The following is a 19,392-nucleotide window of genomic DNA, read 5'->3' as shown; positions in this document are numbered from 1 at the left end:
TCGTATGTATTTATTATATTATTTTATAATATGAAGAAGTTTTTTTGGCAAATATACATCCAGAAATTAAATAATTTTTTATTTTGTATATTTTAAAAAATGACGTAAATTTAAACCTATATATATTATGACCGTTAAAATTAATTTTGTATATAATTTCCTTAAAATCCGTCTACAATAATAATCTATTTGGAGAAGTAAATGTACATAAATACTTATTAATGCGTCAATATAAAAAGGTTTTATAAATATGAACAATTTCATAACTTTTTAAATTAAAAAAAGTCACGGAAGTTAAGAAATTTTATCGATGATTTTTCTTTGCTATGTTACACGTGTCGACCTTTTTTACTTAAGTTACGATAAGTTGAACAACTTTATTTCCTAATATTAAATAATTTCTTTTTTTTTTAACTTAACAACACATTTTTATTTAGAAAAAAATTATGTTCACTTTAATCATTTTAATACATTTTCTTTCTTACAATGTAAAGTTCTTTTGCTTTTTTTAACTTATTTAGTAACCTATGTATTCTTCCAGATTATGTTCTATATGTATGCCAAATTTCATCGAGATCCATACAGCCGTTCTGGAGATACCTTCTAACAAACATCCATCTAAACATTCACATTTATAATATAAGTAATTTCTTCTATTATATACTTACCTAAGTTATATCTTTTTAAATTGATATTCAATACACTAAATGTTTTACTTATTGACTGTATCACAATATGATTACATGTATTGGGCTTTATTTAAAAAAAAAAAACGAAAAAAAAATCTACGATCCCTTGGCTAAAGGGATTCCTTTTATTAATATGTTTTAGTTAATTATTCGTTTATAATATTTTATTTATTATCATAAGTTATTAAATATTAACTTTTTAAGTCGATTGCTGTACTTTTAATCAATTTATAACTAAAAATAACATACAAGCTACTGTTTTTCGTGTAATAACTACGATAAAATCTCAGCGGAGTTGACCTTTGTTTTATTTCAATTGGACAAGAAATGTAACGTAGAAAAATAAAGGTTTTATTGACGTTACCTGATTGAAGCTTAATATTTTATTAATATAAAAATCACATACGTATGTCGTGACATATGTCTCTACTCGTACACTCTACGTTCTTTAACAGTGGTAGAGCTCGCTTTAACATCTTCGCACGAATTGTCCCGGCTCGCCCGATGAATACCACGACCACACAGAAGACAGGCGTCAAGTGGAAGCAATTCCGCTATTCGTCTGACACTTCGCTATTTCAGCGATTTCAGGTGGCCGCTCTCTAGTGCCACCTTATGATATAAAAAAGAGTGTAACCTACATTAGGGTGACCAGGCGTCAGTCAACTGGCCATGCGGATTGCCTAGACAGCGAGGCTAGGCAAAGTGCATTTGAAGCGATTCCATAACGAACTTCAAAAATATATAGAACTGTCAATAACTTTCGATTAGTCTTTTTTTTATATGATAAGGTGGCAAACGAGCGAGCGGCCACCTGAAATCGCTGAAGTAGCGAAGTGACCGTTGCCCATAGACATACGCAATTGCATATGCGTTGCCTACCTTTAATCGACGGAGGAGAGGATGCACAGAAAGAAAATATTTTCCCTTTCCATGCATCCTCTCATCCGGAAAGTCCACTTCCACTTCCGATCCTTTCCTTATAAGAAAAGGATGGGAAGGGAAAGAGGACTAAATTAGGCCTCCTGGACGCACACTCATCAGAGGAAACGCGGATTAGTTCTAAACATAATTGAAATTGGAATCACTTCGGCGCGAATGCACTTTTAATCTTTCACATCGTCCTTCAGAGATGTGCAGAATGCCTAGCACGATTTTTTTATGCCAGAACGGGGCAAACGAACAGCGGGAACACCGAGGTGTTCAACGACGGCTATGGACATCAGCAATACCAGAGGAACAGATGCGTTGTCGACCTTGAGGTTTGTGACAAACGACTTCGTATCCCCATCGTCAATTATGACAATATTAGTATGAGATTTTTGGTGTAATTTAAGCAAGATAGAGGGCGCTGCTAACATACAAATTTTGTCGGTAATAATAAATACAGGTTACATCATGATGTTTTCCTTCATCGTATAAACGTTTGATATATGAATGGGATATACTCTGATTTGACTAATCTTGATATTTTATGTACATTTTCACTTGTACCGACCCAGACTTGTCGCGCGTAACCACCATACTATGCAAAACATGGCCCTAGTCGCACGATTACGTAGAAATAAGTACCAATTCTATGAGGTCGTAGTTTTACAGCGACAAGGTTTTATTGGTAAAATTAATTGTGAAATATTAAGTAATGTTACTTAAAATATGATCCTAATACAACTAATAATTTAACATGGCATGTGAAAGTGACATTGAAAACATAATACTCGTACTTTTATAATTTCAACCGAGGTAATGAATATTTAAAATAATATTGCGTGTATCGGCCTACAGGGGGCTCTGTTGATCGATAAAAAACGATTAATTTGGCGACACACCCGGCTAATGTGTAATTATTTAAATTGAACATCGAAATTATTGATAGAATAAGACTAAATTTAACTTTTATTGCTTTTCAACTAATTCTAGTACAACATATATAATTAAATTACGTTATGAAATAAGACACTCGCCAAAAAAACAATTATGTTTGAATATTTATTAATTTTATTAATAACAGCTTTTCATCACTAGATGGCGTGATTTGGTAAAAGGAGAAGGGATCCTACCAAAAATATTTTTTTTTAAATCTGCCTATATTCACAAGTGAACATATTTATAGTCAACTAGCTGTTGTCCGCGACTCCATTCGTGCGATGTTAAAAGAAAAACTTTAGTAGACTATGTTTTCTTCCAGACTATGTTCTATATCTATGCCAAATTTCTGCGAGAATCGTGCAGCTGTTCTGGAGAGGATTTCTAACAAACATCCATCAAAACAATCGCATTTATAATATTAGTAAGATATCCTTTAATTATGCTGCCACTACAAACAATAAACTCGTATAGATGACATACACGTGTCATTATTTAGGTCATAAAAAAATTCTCGGGTTTCTTTAGTTTGAAGGTCGCCGGCCCGGTCAAGGTTACATCCCAGTCTACACGGGTATTTCTAATTTAAATATACCTTTAGGAGCTGTGGTTAAAATGTAGTCAGTGTAAAACTGTCTAAGATTTGATTCCGTCTGAATAAAATCGATAATGTACGCATTTATAACAACTTAGGAACGGCGAAATTTTGCCTTTATTTTTTTTATATCTTAATATAGTATCAGCTTTCATTTCTTTATAAGTAATCAGCGTATTCATAATAATTTCGATTTTAGTAAATCTATGCATTGGATCAAGGAACACGTGAACTTTATTTTGCCCTCTGTCCGTTAGATGGCGCTCACTACAATTTCGTTCAGTATCTTATTTCTCCGGAAAATTGTAATTCACGGAAGAACCTGTCACTGTAAATCATTAAACAATAGCCTAAAAGCTTTAGTATTAGTAGATAAATATGTTATTACATGTATTGGAAATAGTCACCAGAAACCTGGTACTAATATTATAAATGCGTATTGGATGTATGGACGGATGTTTGTTTGAAGATATCTCCATAATGGTTGCATAGATCTTGATGAAATTTGAAATAAATGTAGAACATAGTCTGGAAGAACATATAGGTTACTAATTAAGTTTCTATTTTAGTTCAGCATAGACGGAGTCGAGGGCGACAGTCATTATAAGATGCGAAAGTTTTTTTTATTAATATTATTCAATAATAGCTATATACAGGATGTTTGATAATATCAATTAATTTACTTAATTTTACAAGTTTCAGTATTTATTAAAACACGGTTAATAATGGCCATATGGCTATTACATTTATTTCTTTTACTACTTACATAAATTTTAAATATATTTAATTGCATTATGTATTATTTATGAGGTAATTAGATGTCGCCCGTGATTATATTCGCGCGTAATTAAAAAAAAACTTAGTAGTCTATGTTTTCTTCCGGCCTATGTTCTACATCTATGCCAAATTTCATCAAGATCTATGCAACCGTTCTAGATATATCTACTAACAAACATCCAAACATTCACATTTATAATATTAGTAGGATTAATTTTTTTTTACAAATTAAACATAAATCGAACCCGCAACATTGTACTAAAAATAGACATCGACCTATGTTGAGGTCATTACAATTTCTTGTCGGACATAACTACGTCATCGCGGACATAACGGTCGCTCCCCCAAATAAATGAAATTTAACAGAATGAGGGAAAAAAATCAATACAGTTGATATCGTCCAGTATCGGGCCCCTCTAATTTACTACCACGATAAAAACAATACCACCTCACGCACACATACGTTAACTATTACAATATTCATAAGTAATTACAAACGTATGTACGCTTATATAACCTTATCAATAATTCTAAAGTAATCAAATACTTACTTATATAGTAAATGTCAGATGTTCTGAAAATTAATCATCCTAACATCCAGCCGCGTTGAGGTCATCGAACCCGGCGAACGAGCAGACAGACACGTCCGCCATCTTGGATCAAACGTCAGTTCATTTGTCGAAAGAAAAAAGAAACTCGAAAATATCCGCCAAACGTCAAACTGCGACCGCGATCCAATTTGAATGCTTGAACTTATAAACTTTGGTTATTATTATTATTTTTTTTAATTTGTACAAATTTAACTCCTATCTATAAACACTTTTTGTTGTTTAAAACGTTATAAAAATATTAAAATTATGAACCCGTGGAAAACTTGTAAAATGAAAACGAAATATAAATATATATTAATAATAATAAAAACGTTCAAGCGGCTCTGAGTTCGAGCGCCTACTGACTTAAAATTTTTGGGTATAAAAACATGCTACAATAGCCTCCCACGGGATCGAGCCTTCTTGATCCTAGCGCGGAAGCAGGAAATTAAGACGCATGGTAATTTTGTGCAGTTCCACCAAATAAATTAATACAATTTAACCATAATACGGTTAAATATCTATATCATAATATTATTTTATTTCATGCAAGCTTACGCTTCAAATTTGTACCTAAAAACTGGAACTAAAAACTCATCTGGACAATTAAAAGGGCACAAGGTAATGCCTACCATATTATAAGTATCTTTTCATAGTATATAAATAAAGTGCAAGATGTAAGACTCAATTAATTAAACAACAAAGTCAAACCAAAGAATTATTTCTTAAGATTATGGACGCATATAAGTGTAATATGCAAGTAAAAATAAGTAGTTAAGTTTTTCAAAGAAAAAACTACATAACAAGACAACTGAAATCTTCTGAAAACATACTTTAAATTAAGTACCATATTAAAATTACTATACATGGTGTTGATATTTCGCGGTTAAAAAGTAAACTTTGACACATTTACTATATTTTAACTAATTTAGTGACGTTGCAATTGATAAAGTTGGAAAAAAGTGAAAGTATCCAAGTATCAAGACGTAGTGATCGCGGTATGAACACGCATGTGTGCGTGTGCGAGGGGGCACGCCGGTTGGGGGACGGGGGTGCGGGTGAAATTTTTCGTTTTTCGCCCACTTTTCCGTCCCGCTCTAGTTTTTCCTCTCCCTCATTTTTTCTTCGCCCGCTTTCTTCCTAGTGCCCCACCACATGTGTGCTAAGTACAGTACAACGCAAAATAGAAGATGCTACGCCTTTCTGTTTCCGGTTTTGGAAAAAAAATATTATTTATTTAAACAGTTATAAATAAATGTCAAAAATTGGACGTCATATAATTTATGAACATTTATCTGATAACACTATTAGCACCATTAATGTAAGCTACAAATATTACTTCAAGAATTAAATAAAAAAAAACAAAAGAATGACAAATAAAAGTGATAAAAGAAGTTATTATCCTTGAGAGAGTCATTTCACCTCCATAAGTAAAAGTACAAGAGTAAAAAACCTTAATAACAGAGTAAAAAATGATGTTAAGTTACATACCTGGTTAATATTAATAAACTTTACTTGCATTAAAACGTAATTAGATCACTTAAGCTAAATGGTTTGTTTCTAAAAGAACATAATAATATTATAAAATCTCTTAAATAAAACGACATAAACGTAAATATATTGTATTTAATAAAGCATTTTAATTTAATTGAATAAATAATGAAAAACATGTTTAGTCTGTTATTCGCGGATGTACTGTGCAGCGCAAGGGCGCCGCCCGCCCCCACGGCGCCTTACGACTGTACAGGGGGTTGCAAACAACTCTCATTGTATTTTACATTTTTAATTATATATTTTTAATTAACAAAACAATGGTTATAGTTATAAAGTTAGATAACTCGTGTATAAAAGAAGGCTGTACATTAAAATATTGTGCGATTTTAAAATCTTTAGTTTTGTTAGAATAATATTATTAAAAACTAGCAGTTCTATCTAGAAATAAATATGCCTATGTCACACGGGGACTGTGTAGCTTCTAACAGTGATTTTTTTTTCAAATCGGTTCGGTACTTTGTTTGTTGGTTCGTTACGGCTAAACTTAAAAATTGCCAAATCAATTAACTTAATTTAAAAAAAAATGTGTAAAAAAAATCGTTTACCTATGAGACTATACAATATAGAAAAAAAAAACGATTTGTTATATTTTATCACATTATCCTATTTTTTCAACATCTTTCTTTAGTAATCATATTGGCCTTTTGGTAATTCGCCTTTTATTATTTTATCTAAAAACACAATAATTACAGTTTGACAGTAATGTATTCAAATATAAAATAATAACACTCAGACCAGGAACTAGAATAAGATGTTTCGAATCACCCTGTAACTCGGCGCCAGAACTAGGAAACGGGGAGTAAGTACACACAACCACCCCCCACCCCCCGGGGGGGAGTACATGGCAAATACGCGAAAGCAATAGGACTTTTAAAAATTTCTCCAGAAATATGATTTATGTGTTGACGGCAAGCGCGCGCCTTTCTCTTCCTTCAAGGACGGGGGCCTGATTCGATTTTTAAACCACCCGGCCTCTCTCTGGCCTTTTCAGTTTTTATAGGACGCGAAGAAAAAAAAATAATATTAAGATTCATATTGTTTTTTTTTATATTCGAATTAAAAAAACGAGGTCGCTAAACGGCCAGTCTCTGAACAATTTTAAATTCAAATTTTTCTCTTTCGTCGTCGATCGATTTTACTTTTGTACTACGAGGTTTCCTGGAGTAGAGAGAATGATGTGAATAAAACATTGGGGAAACAACTACGCTACTAATATAACTATTATATACTTCATATAATATATAGAAATTATTAAATATAGCATAGTAACTAATTATGTAGTAATATGAGTTAAGTCTAATAGCTAACCTCCAAACATAACTCATCATCATCATCAGCTCACTATATGTCCTCACAGATGGACTCGGAGCTTACCCTAAGTTAAGGGTGACTAGGCCATAGTCAACCACGCTGGCCAAGTGCGGGTTGACTTCACACATATCTTTGAATTTCTTCTCAGATATGTGCAGCATCACGATGTTTTCCTTCCACGAAACAACGTCCGATAAATGTACATATGTAAATCGGAAATCGAAAAACACATTGCTACATGGCGGGATTCGAACCCTGGACCTGCAATACAAGTCAAGTGCTTGACCCCTGAGCCACCGAAACTCTCAAACATAACTGCTAAGAATTTATGAAATTGTAAATCCTATCTGTCCACCATGTTGTCATTCTTTTTACGTGATAGGTTCAATTTCATTAAACATTAATAGTATTTTATAATAAGTCTATTTATCGTATTAAAAATACTTTTTACGGCTCTCTTGTATCGATGTACATATGTAGTCATGAGAAAGGTGTGTCAGATCTGCGGTAGAAAATCTGTACTCCCTGCCTACCCCTTAGGATACAAGTATGAGTATTAAAATGTCTGAGTTACATCATCATCAGCTGACTATACGTCCCCACTGAGGGGCTCGGAGCCTACTCTAAGTTAAGGGTGATTAGGCCATAGTTAACCACGCTGGCCAAGTGCGGGTTGACTTCACACATATCTTTGAATTTCTTCTCAGATATGTGCAGGTTGCATAACGATGTTTTCCTTCACCGTAAGAATCGAGTTACATGCTTGATTTAAATTAATATACGAAGAACGTAATAAATCTAACTGTACATCTTAATCTTACTAATATTATAAATGCGAATGTTTAGATGAAAAGCTGCATGGATCTCGCTGTTATAGAACATAGTCTGGAAGAACACATAGGCTACTAAGTTTTTTTTACTCCACGCATACGCAGTCACGAGCGATATCTAGTCAATTATAAGGCAAAAAACATTTTCTTTATGACTACTAAAAAGAATTTTAATTGTTAAACACCTTTCAAAACTATAACTGTACTAGCTGTCGCCCGCGACTCTGTCCTCGCTGGATTAAAAAAATCTTAACTAGTAGCGTATCTGTTCTTTCAGACTATGTTCTACATCTATGCCAAATTTCATCAAGATCCGTCGAGCCGTTCCAGAGATACGTTCAAACAAACATCCATCCATCTAAACATTCGCATTTATTTTATTAGTAAGATTATGTTAAACTCCATATATCTGTCGCTTGCATTAGAATATACTAAAATGTTTTCCCGAACAAAATTGATAAGCAAACAATCTATGTATTGTTTTCGCTATCAAATAAGGGTCGGTATACACGGACGTATGAAAACCGTCGGTCTGCGATTTGTTTACACGCCCTTATTATTCCGACGACGGCCATCCAAGAAATATAGGCCACGGGAATATATTTTAAAGCGAACCAAATAAGCGTCTCGGGACAAGAAGGGTGGCGGTTATAGCTTTGGCTACGAGAACAGCGGATACATATTTAATATTTAAATTATAATTAAATAGCTGTCGCCCGGAACTTTAGCGCGGTATAAAAAAAATCTTATTATCCTATCTGTTCTTCCAAACTGTATTCTACATCTGCCTTCTATGCATCAGTACATCGAAACTTATGCCGATACTAGCTGTCGCCCGCGACACCGTCCGCGCGGAATAAAAAAACATAATTAGTAGCCTATGTGTTCTTCCAGTCTATGTTCTATATTTATGTCTAATTTCATCGTAATACGTTCAGACGTTCTGGAGATACATTCAAACAAACATACATCCATCCACATCACATCCATCTAAACATTCGCATTTATGTATAATATTAGTAAGTTAAATAAAAAGCAGCCCTCCAAGGCATAATTTCGAAAAAAAAATAAAAATAAAAAATGAATAAATAGCATCCTATGTCCGTCTCCTGGCTCTAAGCAACCTTCTCACCAATTTTTAGCCATATCGGTAAAGCCGTTCTTTAGTTATAAATAGTGTAACTAACACGACTTTTATATATATAGAAGATAAGCTGGCTCTTGACCATAATCCCACCATGTGTTAAGTAATGATGTGATCGAAAAATGTTACGCGGTAACTTAACATCATACTTAGTAACTAGCGTCATACTTGGACGGAAAAATTAACCCTTGTTCTTGTTGCGTCTTCTTTAAATCATTTGCATTCCTACGCTCGTTTCGTGGCCCAACATTTTAGTGGATACAGAATTTAACTAATAGTTAAATCATTTGACAAAGACATCGAAGTATTTTTATTCTTCTTAATAGAAACAAAGACAAGTCAATCTCAATATTACTTATTTTATCACAAACAAACAACTTTTGTACATACATTTTGTTTTATATAATTTAAACGTAATAATTGAAAGTACTGGTAACATTTTTTTTATTATAACGTGACAAAAGAGCAAGCAACCAATTTCGCCGAAATAGCGAAGCGCTGCCCATAGACATCCATAATTGCAGATGACCTACCTTTAATCTACAGAGAAGGACACGCATAGGAAGGGAAAATATTATACACTAGCTGTCGCCCGCGACATCGTCCGCAACGAATTAAAAAAAATTTGTGGCTTATGAGTTCGTCCAGACTAAGTTTTATATGTGTGTCAAATTTAAGCGAGATCCATGCAGCTGTTCTGGAGATACCTTCAATCGTCCATCCATCTGAACATTCGCATTTATAATATTAGTAAGAAGTAAGATTTGTTTACAATTTTTTTTTAATTACGTTTTGATTTGGAACAAATTATAGGATGAAAAAATAGGATTATAATATGATTACTCAGTCTATATAAATTGAAAACAGCAGCTATGCAGCCAAAGTGCGTTTATAATGTTTTATAAACAGCTTTAATATATAAAAGAAAGTCGTGTTAGTTACACTATTTATAACTCATGAACGGCTTTACCGATATGACTGAAAATTGGTGAGGAGGTAGCTTACAGCCAGGAGACGGACATGGGATACTATTTATTCATTTTTTTATTTTTAGAATTTATGCCTTGAAGGGCTGGTTTTTATTTAACTTACTAATATGATAAATGCGAATGTTTAGATGGATGTGATGTGGATGGATGGATGGGTGTTTGAGGATATCTCTAGAACGGCTCAACGGATCTCGATTAAATTTGGCATACGTATAGAACATAGTCTGAAAGAAAACATAGGCTACACTAATATATTTATTTCTATATCCACGCGGACGGAGTCGCAGGCGACAGCTAGTTTATAATAAAACTAAATATAAATTTTATAATATTATTTTATCGAACTCTAATCACGACTACATCTTGTCACTCTTCCCGCGCTTTTCTTTTCTCTTTACATCTAACTTTTAATAACTAAAAAGGCAAAGGTTCTGTCCATTATGCCACGTATGGCAGAATGTTAATTCTGCCAAATACTATTCTACTTTTATGAATAAAAAAATATTTATTCTTTACATTATCTGTAGTAAAATTATAAAGAGGAACAATTTGATTGTTTGTTTGTTTACATTGAATATGCTTTCAAACTATTGAACCGATTTGAAGTTTTTTCACTGTTTAGAAGGTACAATATCACCGGGTAACTACCTATATTTACGACTAGATTTTTTAATTCCGCGGGAAGGTTACTGACAGTTAACTTGCTAATATTATAAATGAGAAAGTTTAGACTGGTGGATAGATGGATGAATGGATGTTTGTGATAAATGTAGAACATATAGTCTGGAAGAACACATAGTCTAAATAAGTTTTTTTTTTAATTCCGCGCTAACAGAGTTTCAGGCAAAAGCTTGTAATAATTGTGAAAAAGGAAATTATTTACATATATACGATACGTTACTCGGAAACATAAATAAAATAATATTTGAGTCTATTTGTGATGTGAAAGCGAAAATATTTCAAACGAGAACATATTAAATTCTTTCTACGTATTCAGTCTTACACAATCTCTACGTATACTATTCCTTTCTTGGTTTGTTAATTGTATTTTGTAATTTCACTAGCTCTTGCCCGCGATTCCGTCTGCGTGGAATTAAAAGAATAGTAGTATATGTGTTCTTCCAGATTATGTTTTACATCTAAGCCAAGTTTTAGCGAAATCTGTTCAGACGTTCAGGAGATACCTTCTAACAAACATCCATCCATCTGAACATTATCATTTATAATATTAGTAAGATATGAAACTACATTACTATTCTATATAAATGCCAAATTATAGCGAGATCCATACATCCATCCAACTGGCATATAATATTAGTAAGGTTAGCACGAGTTTGCTTTCAGAAACCCACAGTTGTCCATTACTGTCTTGGTTAGTTTAAAAAAACAATAGAAGACGCACGTGCTAACGGATTTCCGTACTGCTTTGAATGATGCTACGTACTTACAAAACTATCTTTGGTACCCCTCCACCCGAACATCCCCCTTAAATACGTATGTATGCGTGTATACTGATGTACACACACACAGAGACATCCCCCCCGCTTTCACGGTTCTAATTTTTGGGGAATTTGGGGCATATTCGTAAATATGAAATGGAAAAAATATTTCGCGGTTAATTATATTTTGAACTTTATACCATTGTTATAGAGTACGTTATGTAATGGTCGGGGCATCGAAAAAAAATTACTTCATATGTCGTCCTTAAGACGGAACGCCTCGCGCTTCGTATGTGTGTCTTGGATAGCAGTGGAATGGAGTTGTGTTTAAGTTTATTTTTGTAGGTACTTGTCAATTGATATGTTTGTAAAAGAGTTTTAGAGAAAGAGACATAAAAAAATCTTTTCTAACTTTAAATCTAATTTCCCCGACTGACATACGATATATTTATTTGTTACTACTTACTTACTCCGCTGGCGCATCGACCCAAAGTGGGTCTTGGCCTCCGACACAAGAGATCGCCAAATTTATTTGTTAGATTTTTTTAATTAAAATAATACACTGTTAAGTATGTTGCAAAATTATTAATGATTTAACCCTTTCGATAGTATCCAGTGTGACGAACAACTAATTAAAAAAATCTACTGAACTATTTTAGAGAAAATTACGTAAACTAAAAAAAAACGTTTACTAAAAAAAAAACAGTTTTTTTTGCTATAAAAAATTTCGTCGAATTAAGGGTTAACCTTGATATTTAAACTGGCTAGAATGAAAACATAAAAAACTTCCTATTACATCACTCCTCTCATTTATTTAAACTTTACAAAAATATCTTGTTAGTAACATGTCTTATAACTATATTACTACATACAATTACATTTTTTAATTTCTAGATTTAAATTTTCAGCCTCCAGAAGCCGCACAGCCGCGTAGAAGAATGGATTGTGCTCGGCAGTTTTTCCAAACAGTTACGACTTAGGGTCCTTCAAGAAGAGAGCGTATCACCATCTCAAAGGCTGGCAACCCATCTGCGATGCCTCTGGTATTGCGCGTCCATGGGCGTCGATGTTCCTCGTTTAAAAAATAATAAAGTCTAGAATCTAGACTCAAGATAGTATTAGGAAAAAAATCCGAAAATGTGCCAGTGTACTCAACACACTTACTAAAATATCAAAGTTTATGTCCCTTCACTAATCAGACACTTGACTTTGTAACGAAAGCGCGCCATTCGGGCCAAAGGATTCTAACTAATATTATCTAAAAGTGCAGTTACATAGTTTTTAAAGTCTAGATAGATAATTCCTTTAGATATAGTTCGTCTCCACAGCACTGTTGTGCCATCACGCTGTATACTCACATCTATAACTACAGTTGTATAATATTTTCCTATATGTTACTTCCATCATTTATTCTTTATTACTATATATCGTAACAACTATTCATAGACGAAGTGTTTGTCTGTGTGTGTATCTACATATATGAAATATAAAGAGTGGGGGGGGGGGAAACTCAATTAAACATTTTCCTTAATCAAGAATGAAGGGAGATTTTGCTAGTGTATTATGACTACTTTTTCTCGTCTTATTATATCCATGCTTTGGAATTTTCATTTATTTTATTACGTAAATTAATATTATAGTGAAAGGGAACACTATTTTAAATTTTTCCTTATTATGTTTTATTTATAAATAGAAAATTAATGTAGGATTGTCTAAATTAAATAGTAAAATTAAAAGATTAAATTGACTATCATTTTTTTTTACAATGAACAACATACAGTTGTACAGTTTAATCTAGCGCGGTGTTTTTTGTTCACAAAGGTATTGTACTCGAATTTCTCACTTATGGAATCGTCAGCGGAACTGGACTCTCGCTTATAGAGATTTCTCGCTTATCCAAGTTTGACATTCGACTGTAAACCCAAAAATTTATCACGTATACATCAAATATTAAGTATGTATGTATGTTTAACAAGCTAGCTAAGCTTTATGAACTATGTTTTCATTTTTAAATTTCTAATTCGCTGCCAAAAATTCCCCTTAATGTATTATTTCAACTACAAATAATAATTTGACTTTCACCAACATTTCTACTAAGTAACGCCATCTGTATTTTATGAATATCACTAGTTACAGTTAAAGCGATGGCAACGAACATCTTTTTGGAACGAATTTAAATCCACGCCATCTAGTAGGGAAAAGTAAAAATACAAGAATTTCTTAATCTTGATTTATTTATTGTATAACCTTGTCAATAGATGGCGGTAATTAATCTTTTTTTTCTTTGTTTAAATACAACGTGGTAAAAAGAAATCAAATGTTCTTTTTAAACAACATTACACATATGTACACATATATTTTAAACAATGAAAAGAAATTATAACACATATTTGACGGCTATTAACTTACAGTTTCTAAATACTGAATGATCATTCATTACGTCATTTCCATGATTGCTTTTATGGCAGAAGAATTTGATTAAACATGTCAAAAATTAAAGCAAATTTAAATATGCAAGATAAACAACAAAAATCTAAGGAAAATGCCTAATAATAATACGAAAATAAAACATTTAAACATTTAAATGAGAGACAATGAAAATGTGAAAGAACAATGGATGCCTTGTCCGCTAGAAGAAAGAGAATATCCAGGCTTGACGTACATTTACGCCTTGGACAAAATAATAATAACGAATAAATTGGACACATTACACGAAGTTATTGGCCTAAATGGTAATTGTTACACTATCTATAACAATCAAAACCAAAAAATATTTTTAGCTGTTCAAGAAACACCCGAAAGAAAGTATATTATAAAAATATTCAATAAATATGGTAACGAAGTGATTCAAGTGAAAAAACATGGCGGTTTTTGTGTGAACAGAGTTCTTGTTTTCGCGCCACCTGGAAACTTCGTTGGGTCCGTGGAGAAGTTGTTAACTTGCTTAAATGCTTTTCGTGTGAAGAATCATACAGGTGAAGTATTTCTACAAGTCAAACCACGTCATCGTTGCTGCTCTAAATTTGACATATTGTCAAATAATAGTACAATAGGATTGATGACGAAGAATGAAGATTGTACAAAATCAGAAAACCAAAGTATCAGTGCTACATTCCCTGTTGAAATGGAAATCGGACATAAAGCCGTTTTAATCGGTGCATGCTTTCTTATAGGTTTTTCATCAAATTGAACTTTAAATAGTTTTCTGGAGCTAAATATATTTTCATAAAAATTAAACACGCGTTGTATACATTAATATAAACTTTAATTTACTTTTATATTCATTGCTAAATTCCATGGGTCATAAATATTCCTTGTGCATGTGAACTGTTTTTGACATTCATTCAACATAAGATCTCTTAACATCCATCTAAGCTTAATTTATAATACTAGTAAAATGTTTATCTACGCATTTTTTTCACAAGGTGACTTATTTTTATTTAGTACGCCAGGACTGTTCTATTTGTTATAGCAAAATTGCACAAAATACAAATTGCCTCTCACCTATTAGACGAGACAAAATTTCATATATTAATTTTTCATCTAAATGTTATCTTAAGCACTTTTAAGAGGGAATGCTTGGACAGCCCCCAATGAGATGTTCTTACGGCTGTTTAAAAAAATAAAACCCGGGAATAATTTGTAATATCTTTTATTTAATTAACATAATCGTCTATAATCATCCACTATTTTATGAACTTATAATACTAAAATAAATATCAGTCTTATAAAATTATAACATTTGAATGTTCAAGTATTTACAATATTTCTTTGGAATGTCAAGCAGTTGACTTAGCTTTAGTCCACTTCTTCCACGGTGGGTCCGCTGTTCTGGTTTCCGTACATGCCACCCGGATATCCACCAGGCATACCACCCGGATATCCACCTGGCATACCGCCCGGCATTCCACCTGGCATACCGCCCGGCATGCCACCTGGCATACCACCCTGTGCACCGCCGGCGCCGCTATGCATCTTGGTCATGATGGGGGAGCAGAGGCGCTGCAACTGCTGCAGGCGGTGCTCGTACTCCTCGCGCTCAGCCAGCGTGTTGTTGTCCAGCCACTTCAGCGCGTCGTCGCATTCGCGCCGCGCCGTGCTCTTGTCATCCTCGCTCAACTTGTCTCCCGCCTCGTCCAGCGCCTGCTTCACGCTGAAGACGTACGACTCCAGCTGGTTGCGGGCTGCAACTCTCTGCCGCTGCTTTTCGTCTTCTTCTCTGTAGCGCTCCGCCTCAGACAGCATACGGTCGATGTCGGCTTGCGACAGCCGTCCCTTGTCGTTCTTGATTACGATATTCTTGCTGCGGCCCGTGCTGTTCTCTTTAGCGGACACGTTCAGGATGCCGTTGGCGTCCAGGTCGAAGGTGACATCTATCTTCGGCACGCCGCGCGGCGCCGGCGGGATGCCGGTTAGGTCAAACGTGCCCAGCAGGTTGTTATCCTTGGTCATAGCGCGCTCGCCCTCGTACACCTGGATAGTAACCGCTGGCTGGTTATCCGAGTACGTGGTGAAGGTCTGGCTCTGCTTGCACGGGATCTTAGAGTTGCGCTCGATGATCTTGGTCATCACTCCACCGGCGGTCTCGATGCCGAGCGACAGTGGCGCTACGTCCACCAGCAACACGTCCTGTATTTTAGAGTCCTGCTCACCGCTGAGGATGGCGGCCTGCACGGCGGCACCGTACGCCACGGCTTCGTCTGGGTTGATGGATAGGTTTAGCTTCTTGCCGCAGAAGAAGTTCTGCAGCAAACTCTGCACTTTCGGGATGCGAGTGGATCCACCCACAAGCACCACATCGTGGATCTGGCTCTTGTCCATCTTGGCGTCCTTAAGAGCCTTCTCGACGGGTTCCAGGGTACCGCGGAACAGGTCAGAGTTGAGCTCCTCGAAGCGGGCTCGGGAGACTCGCGTGTAGAAGTCGATGCCTTCGTAAAGCGCGTCGATCTCGATGGTGGCCTCGGTGCTCGAGGAGAGTGTGCGCTTGGCGCGCTCGGCGGCTGTACGCAGGCGACGCAGTGCGCGCGGGTTCATTCGCAAATCTTTCTTGTACTTGCGCTTGAACTCATCCGCGAGGTGGTTCACCAGTCTGTTGTCAAAGTCTTCGCCTCCCAGGTGTGTGTCGCCGGCCGTCGCTTTCACTTCGAACAAGGATCCCTCGTCAATGGTCAGGATCGATACGTCGAAAGTACCACCGCCGAGGTCGAATATCAGCACATTGCGCTCGCCCTTCAGGTTCTTGTCCAAGCCGTAAGCCAGCGCGGCGGCTGTGGGTTCGTTGATGATACGCAACACATTCAGGCCGGCGATGGCGCCTGCGTCCTTAGTAGCCTGTCGCTGCGAGTCGTTGAAGTAAGCCGGCACTGTGATAACAGCTTCCCGCACCGTGCCGCCGAGGTAGGCCTCCGCGGTCTCCTTCATCTTCGTCAGCACCATGCTGCTGATCTCCTCCGGCGCGAACCTCTTCCTCTCACCCTTGAACTCCACCTCGATTTTGGGTTTTCCGCTTTCATTGACAACTTTGAACGGCCAATGTTTCATGTCTTGCTGAATCTTGGGGTCATCGAATTTGCGTCCTATCAGCCGTTTGGCGTCGAACACTGTGTTGTTGGGGTTGAGGGCCACCTGGTTCTTCGCCGCATCGCCGATCAGCCGCTCCGTGTCGGTGAACGCTACGTACGATGGTGTTGTCCTGTTGCCTTGGTCGTTGGCGATGATCTCCACGTTTCCATGCTGCCACACTCCAACGCACGAATACGTCGTTCCCAAATCTATTCCAATTGCTGGCATTTTATTATATTTATTAATTTAATACTTGTAAATGCGCACAATAATATTTACACTGTAAACAACTCCGGTAAACACCGAACTCCTCTCTTCGTTCTCTTTGTATCGCGTTTCAAATATGACTGACGTCTCGCGCCGGCCGACGCGCTTTTATATTGAACCAATAAAATTCTAGAAACATCTTTAAAGGCCAAAACGCAACCAATCGGATCGCGTTGCTCCGAGAACGTTCTGGTAAAAGCAACGAGAACAATCTATAACCTAATGCGAGAAAGAGACAACATGAAGCGCAACACAATTACGCAATTGGTGATACCACATTATTATTTTTGCTTTTAATTCGGGAGATCGAAAGTCTTGTTTATGGTTTTAAATTATTATTCTTTTTACTGGTACAGGATATTTAACTTTTCATGCTTTCTTATAAATACTATTAGTTAATTTTTCTCATTATATCAAATACGTCCTACTTTTTTTTTAATTCAGTGCAAAGTCACGGCCAAAACCTAAATAAATTGTGCTTACAGCCAGTTTTTTATACACCTTTGTGTTTGAATGAAATAAACGTTAAATTAACCTTTTGATGCCCCTTTATTAAATATATTCTTTTTAGTTTTCATTTAAATAGGGAAATTTTTGTGAGAATATGGTCACACTATTTTGTACTAGAATAATCTCGAATGCTCCATGCGATTGTTCTGTTCGATGTGCGAAAGAGATAGAAAGAAAAGAACAGAGAAACACTGTGCGAACTCTGTAGAAATTTCTACGCTAGGGCGTGGAGCGAAAAACATGACTTTTTCCTTTTTTTTACTAGAACTTTTAAAAGGATTGTAAATATGTTTCGAAATTGTAATTTAGTATTTAAGTAAATTTAGTATTCTTTAATTATGCTCATAATGTAATATATTTTTTCAGAATTATTTATTAACAAAAAAAATCTTATATTGATAAAAAAACTAAGTAAGTATGAAAATAAAATAAGAATTTATGAACTAAAGTATTTGATAAATTACGTAAATTAAATGTAGAAAATGTAATAACGCTATAGTTCTTTATTTACATATTTTCTCAAAAACATAAAAGTTTTCAAATAGATTTACAAACAGAACATAGATGGCGCTATTAAAGAAATTGAACTACTTGACATAATTGAAACACTATAACGGAGTAACATTTTTGTAGAATGTTATTACAACTTGGTCTCCATTAGTAAAATACAAATTTTTGTTAAATTGTTATTTCTGAGTATAGATTTGTATTTTCTTCAAGAGTTCGACTTTTAAGATAGGATTGTTATTCAAATCTTCACTTAGTTTTAAACGATTTTGTTTTCATAACCAACAAAGCAAAAAATCCTTGTTATGTTATGAATGCTAATATCATAAATGCGAATGTCTGGATGGATCATGTTTATTTGAAGGTATCTCCAGAACGGATTCATATATCCAGTGGCGGATTTACCCATAGGCTGAGTAGGTTGGAGCCTAGGGTGGCAAATTTTCCCCATTTTTTTTTGTAAAACAAAAATGAAATAAAATATGTTTTTACAGTACTACTCGCACTATCTACGTTCAGGCTGTACGTAATTAGTGCGGGCGCTATGTAGATAGTGAGGGCGGTACGTAGCGAGTGCGGACGGTACGTAGCGAGTGCGGGCGGCACATAGCTAGTGCGGACGGTACGTAGCTAGTGCGGACGCTACGTAGCTAGTGCGGACGGTACTTAGCTAGTGCGGACGCTACGTAGCTAGTGCGGACGGTACGTAGCTAGTGCGGGCGGTACGTAGCTAGTGCGGATGGTACGTAGCTAGTGCGGACG

The 19,392-nt window shown here is 35.4% G+C and overlaps 2 protein-coding genes across 2 annotated transcripts in view; both read right to left on the bottom strand.

The window, feature by feature from the left end:
• The window catches only part of LOC106118566 (zinc finger protein 628), a 35,325-nt gene extending 30,601 nt beyond the window's left edge, over positions 1-4,724 (bottom strand). Inside the window, exon 1 of the mRNA XM_013313230.1 lies at positions 4,479-4,724. The gene's annotated coding sequence lies outside the window, so the exon portion shown is untranslated. The remainder of the gene's footprint in view (positions 1-4,478) is intronic.
• Positions 4,725-15,210: 10,486 nt separating this feature from the next.
• LOC106118649 (heat shock protein 68-like) lies at positions 15,211-17,717 on the bottom strand. The gene has a single exon (XM_013313335.1). The coding sequence runs from the start codon at positions 17,572-17,574 to the stop codon at positions 15,583-15,585; it is 1,992 nt and encodes a 663-aa protein (XP_013168789.1). The 5' UTR covers positions 17,575-17,717; the 3' UTR covers positions 15,211-15,582.
• Between the last annotated feature and the right edge of the window lie 1,675 nt (positions 17,718-19,392).

Source organism: Papilio xuthus, unplaced genomic scaffold (genome assembly GCF_000836235.2).
Source record: "Papilio xuthus unplaced genomic scaffold, Pxut_1.1 DF827570.1, whole genome shotgun sequence".
NCBI lineage: Eukaryota > Metazoa > Arthropoda > Insecta > Lepidoptera > Papilionidae > Papilio > Papilio xuthus.
The sequence above is the reverse complement of the archived record's forward strand: the minus strand, read 5'-3'. Positions and strand labels throughout refer to the sequence as shown.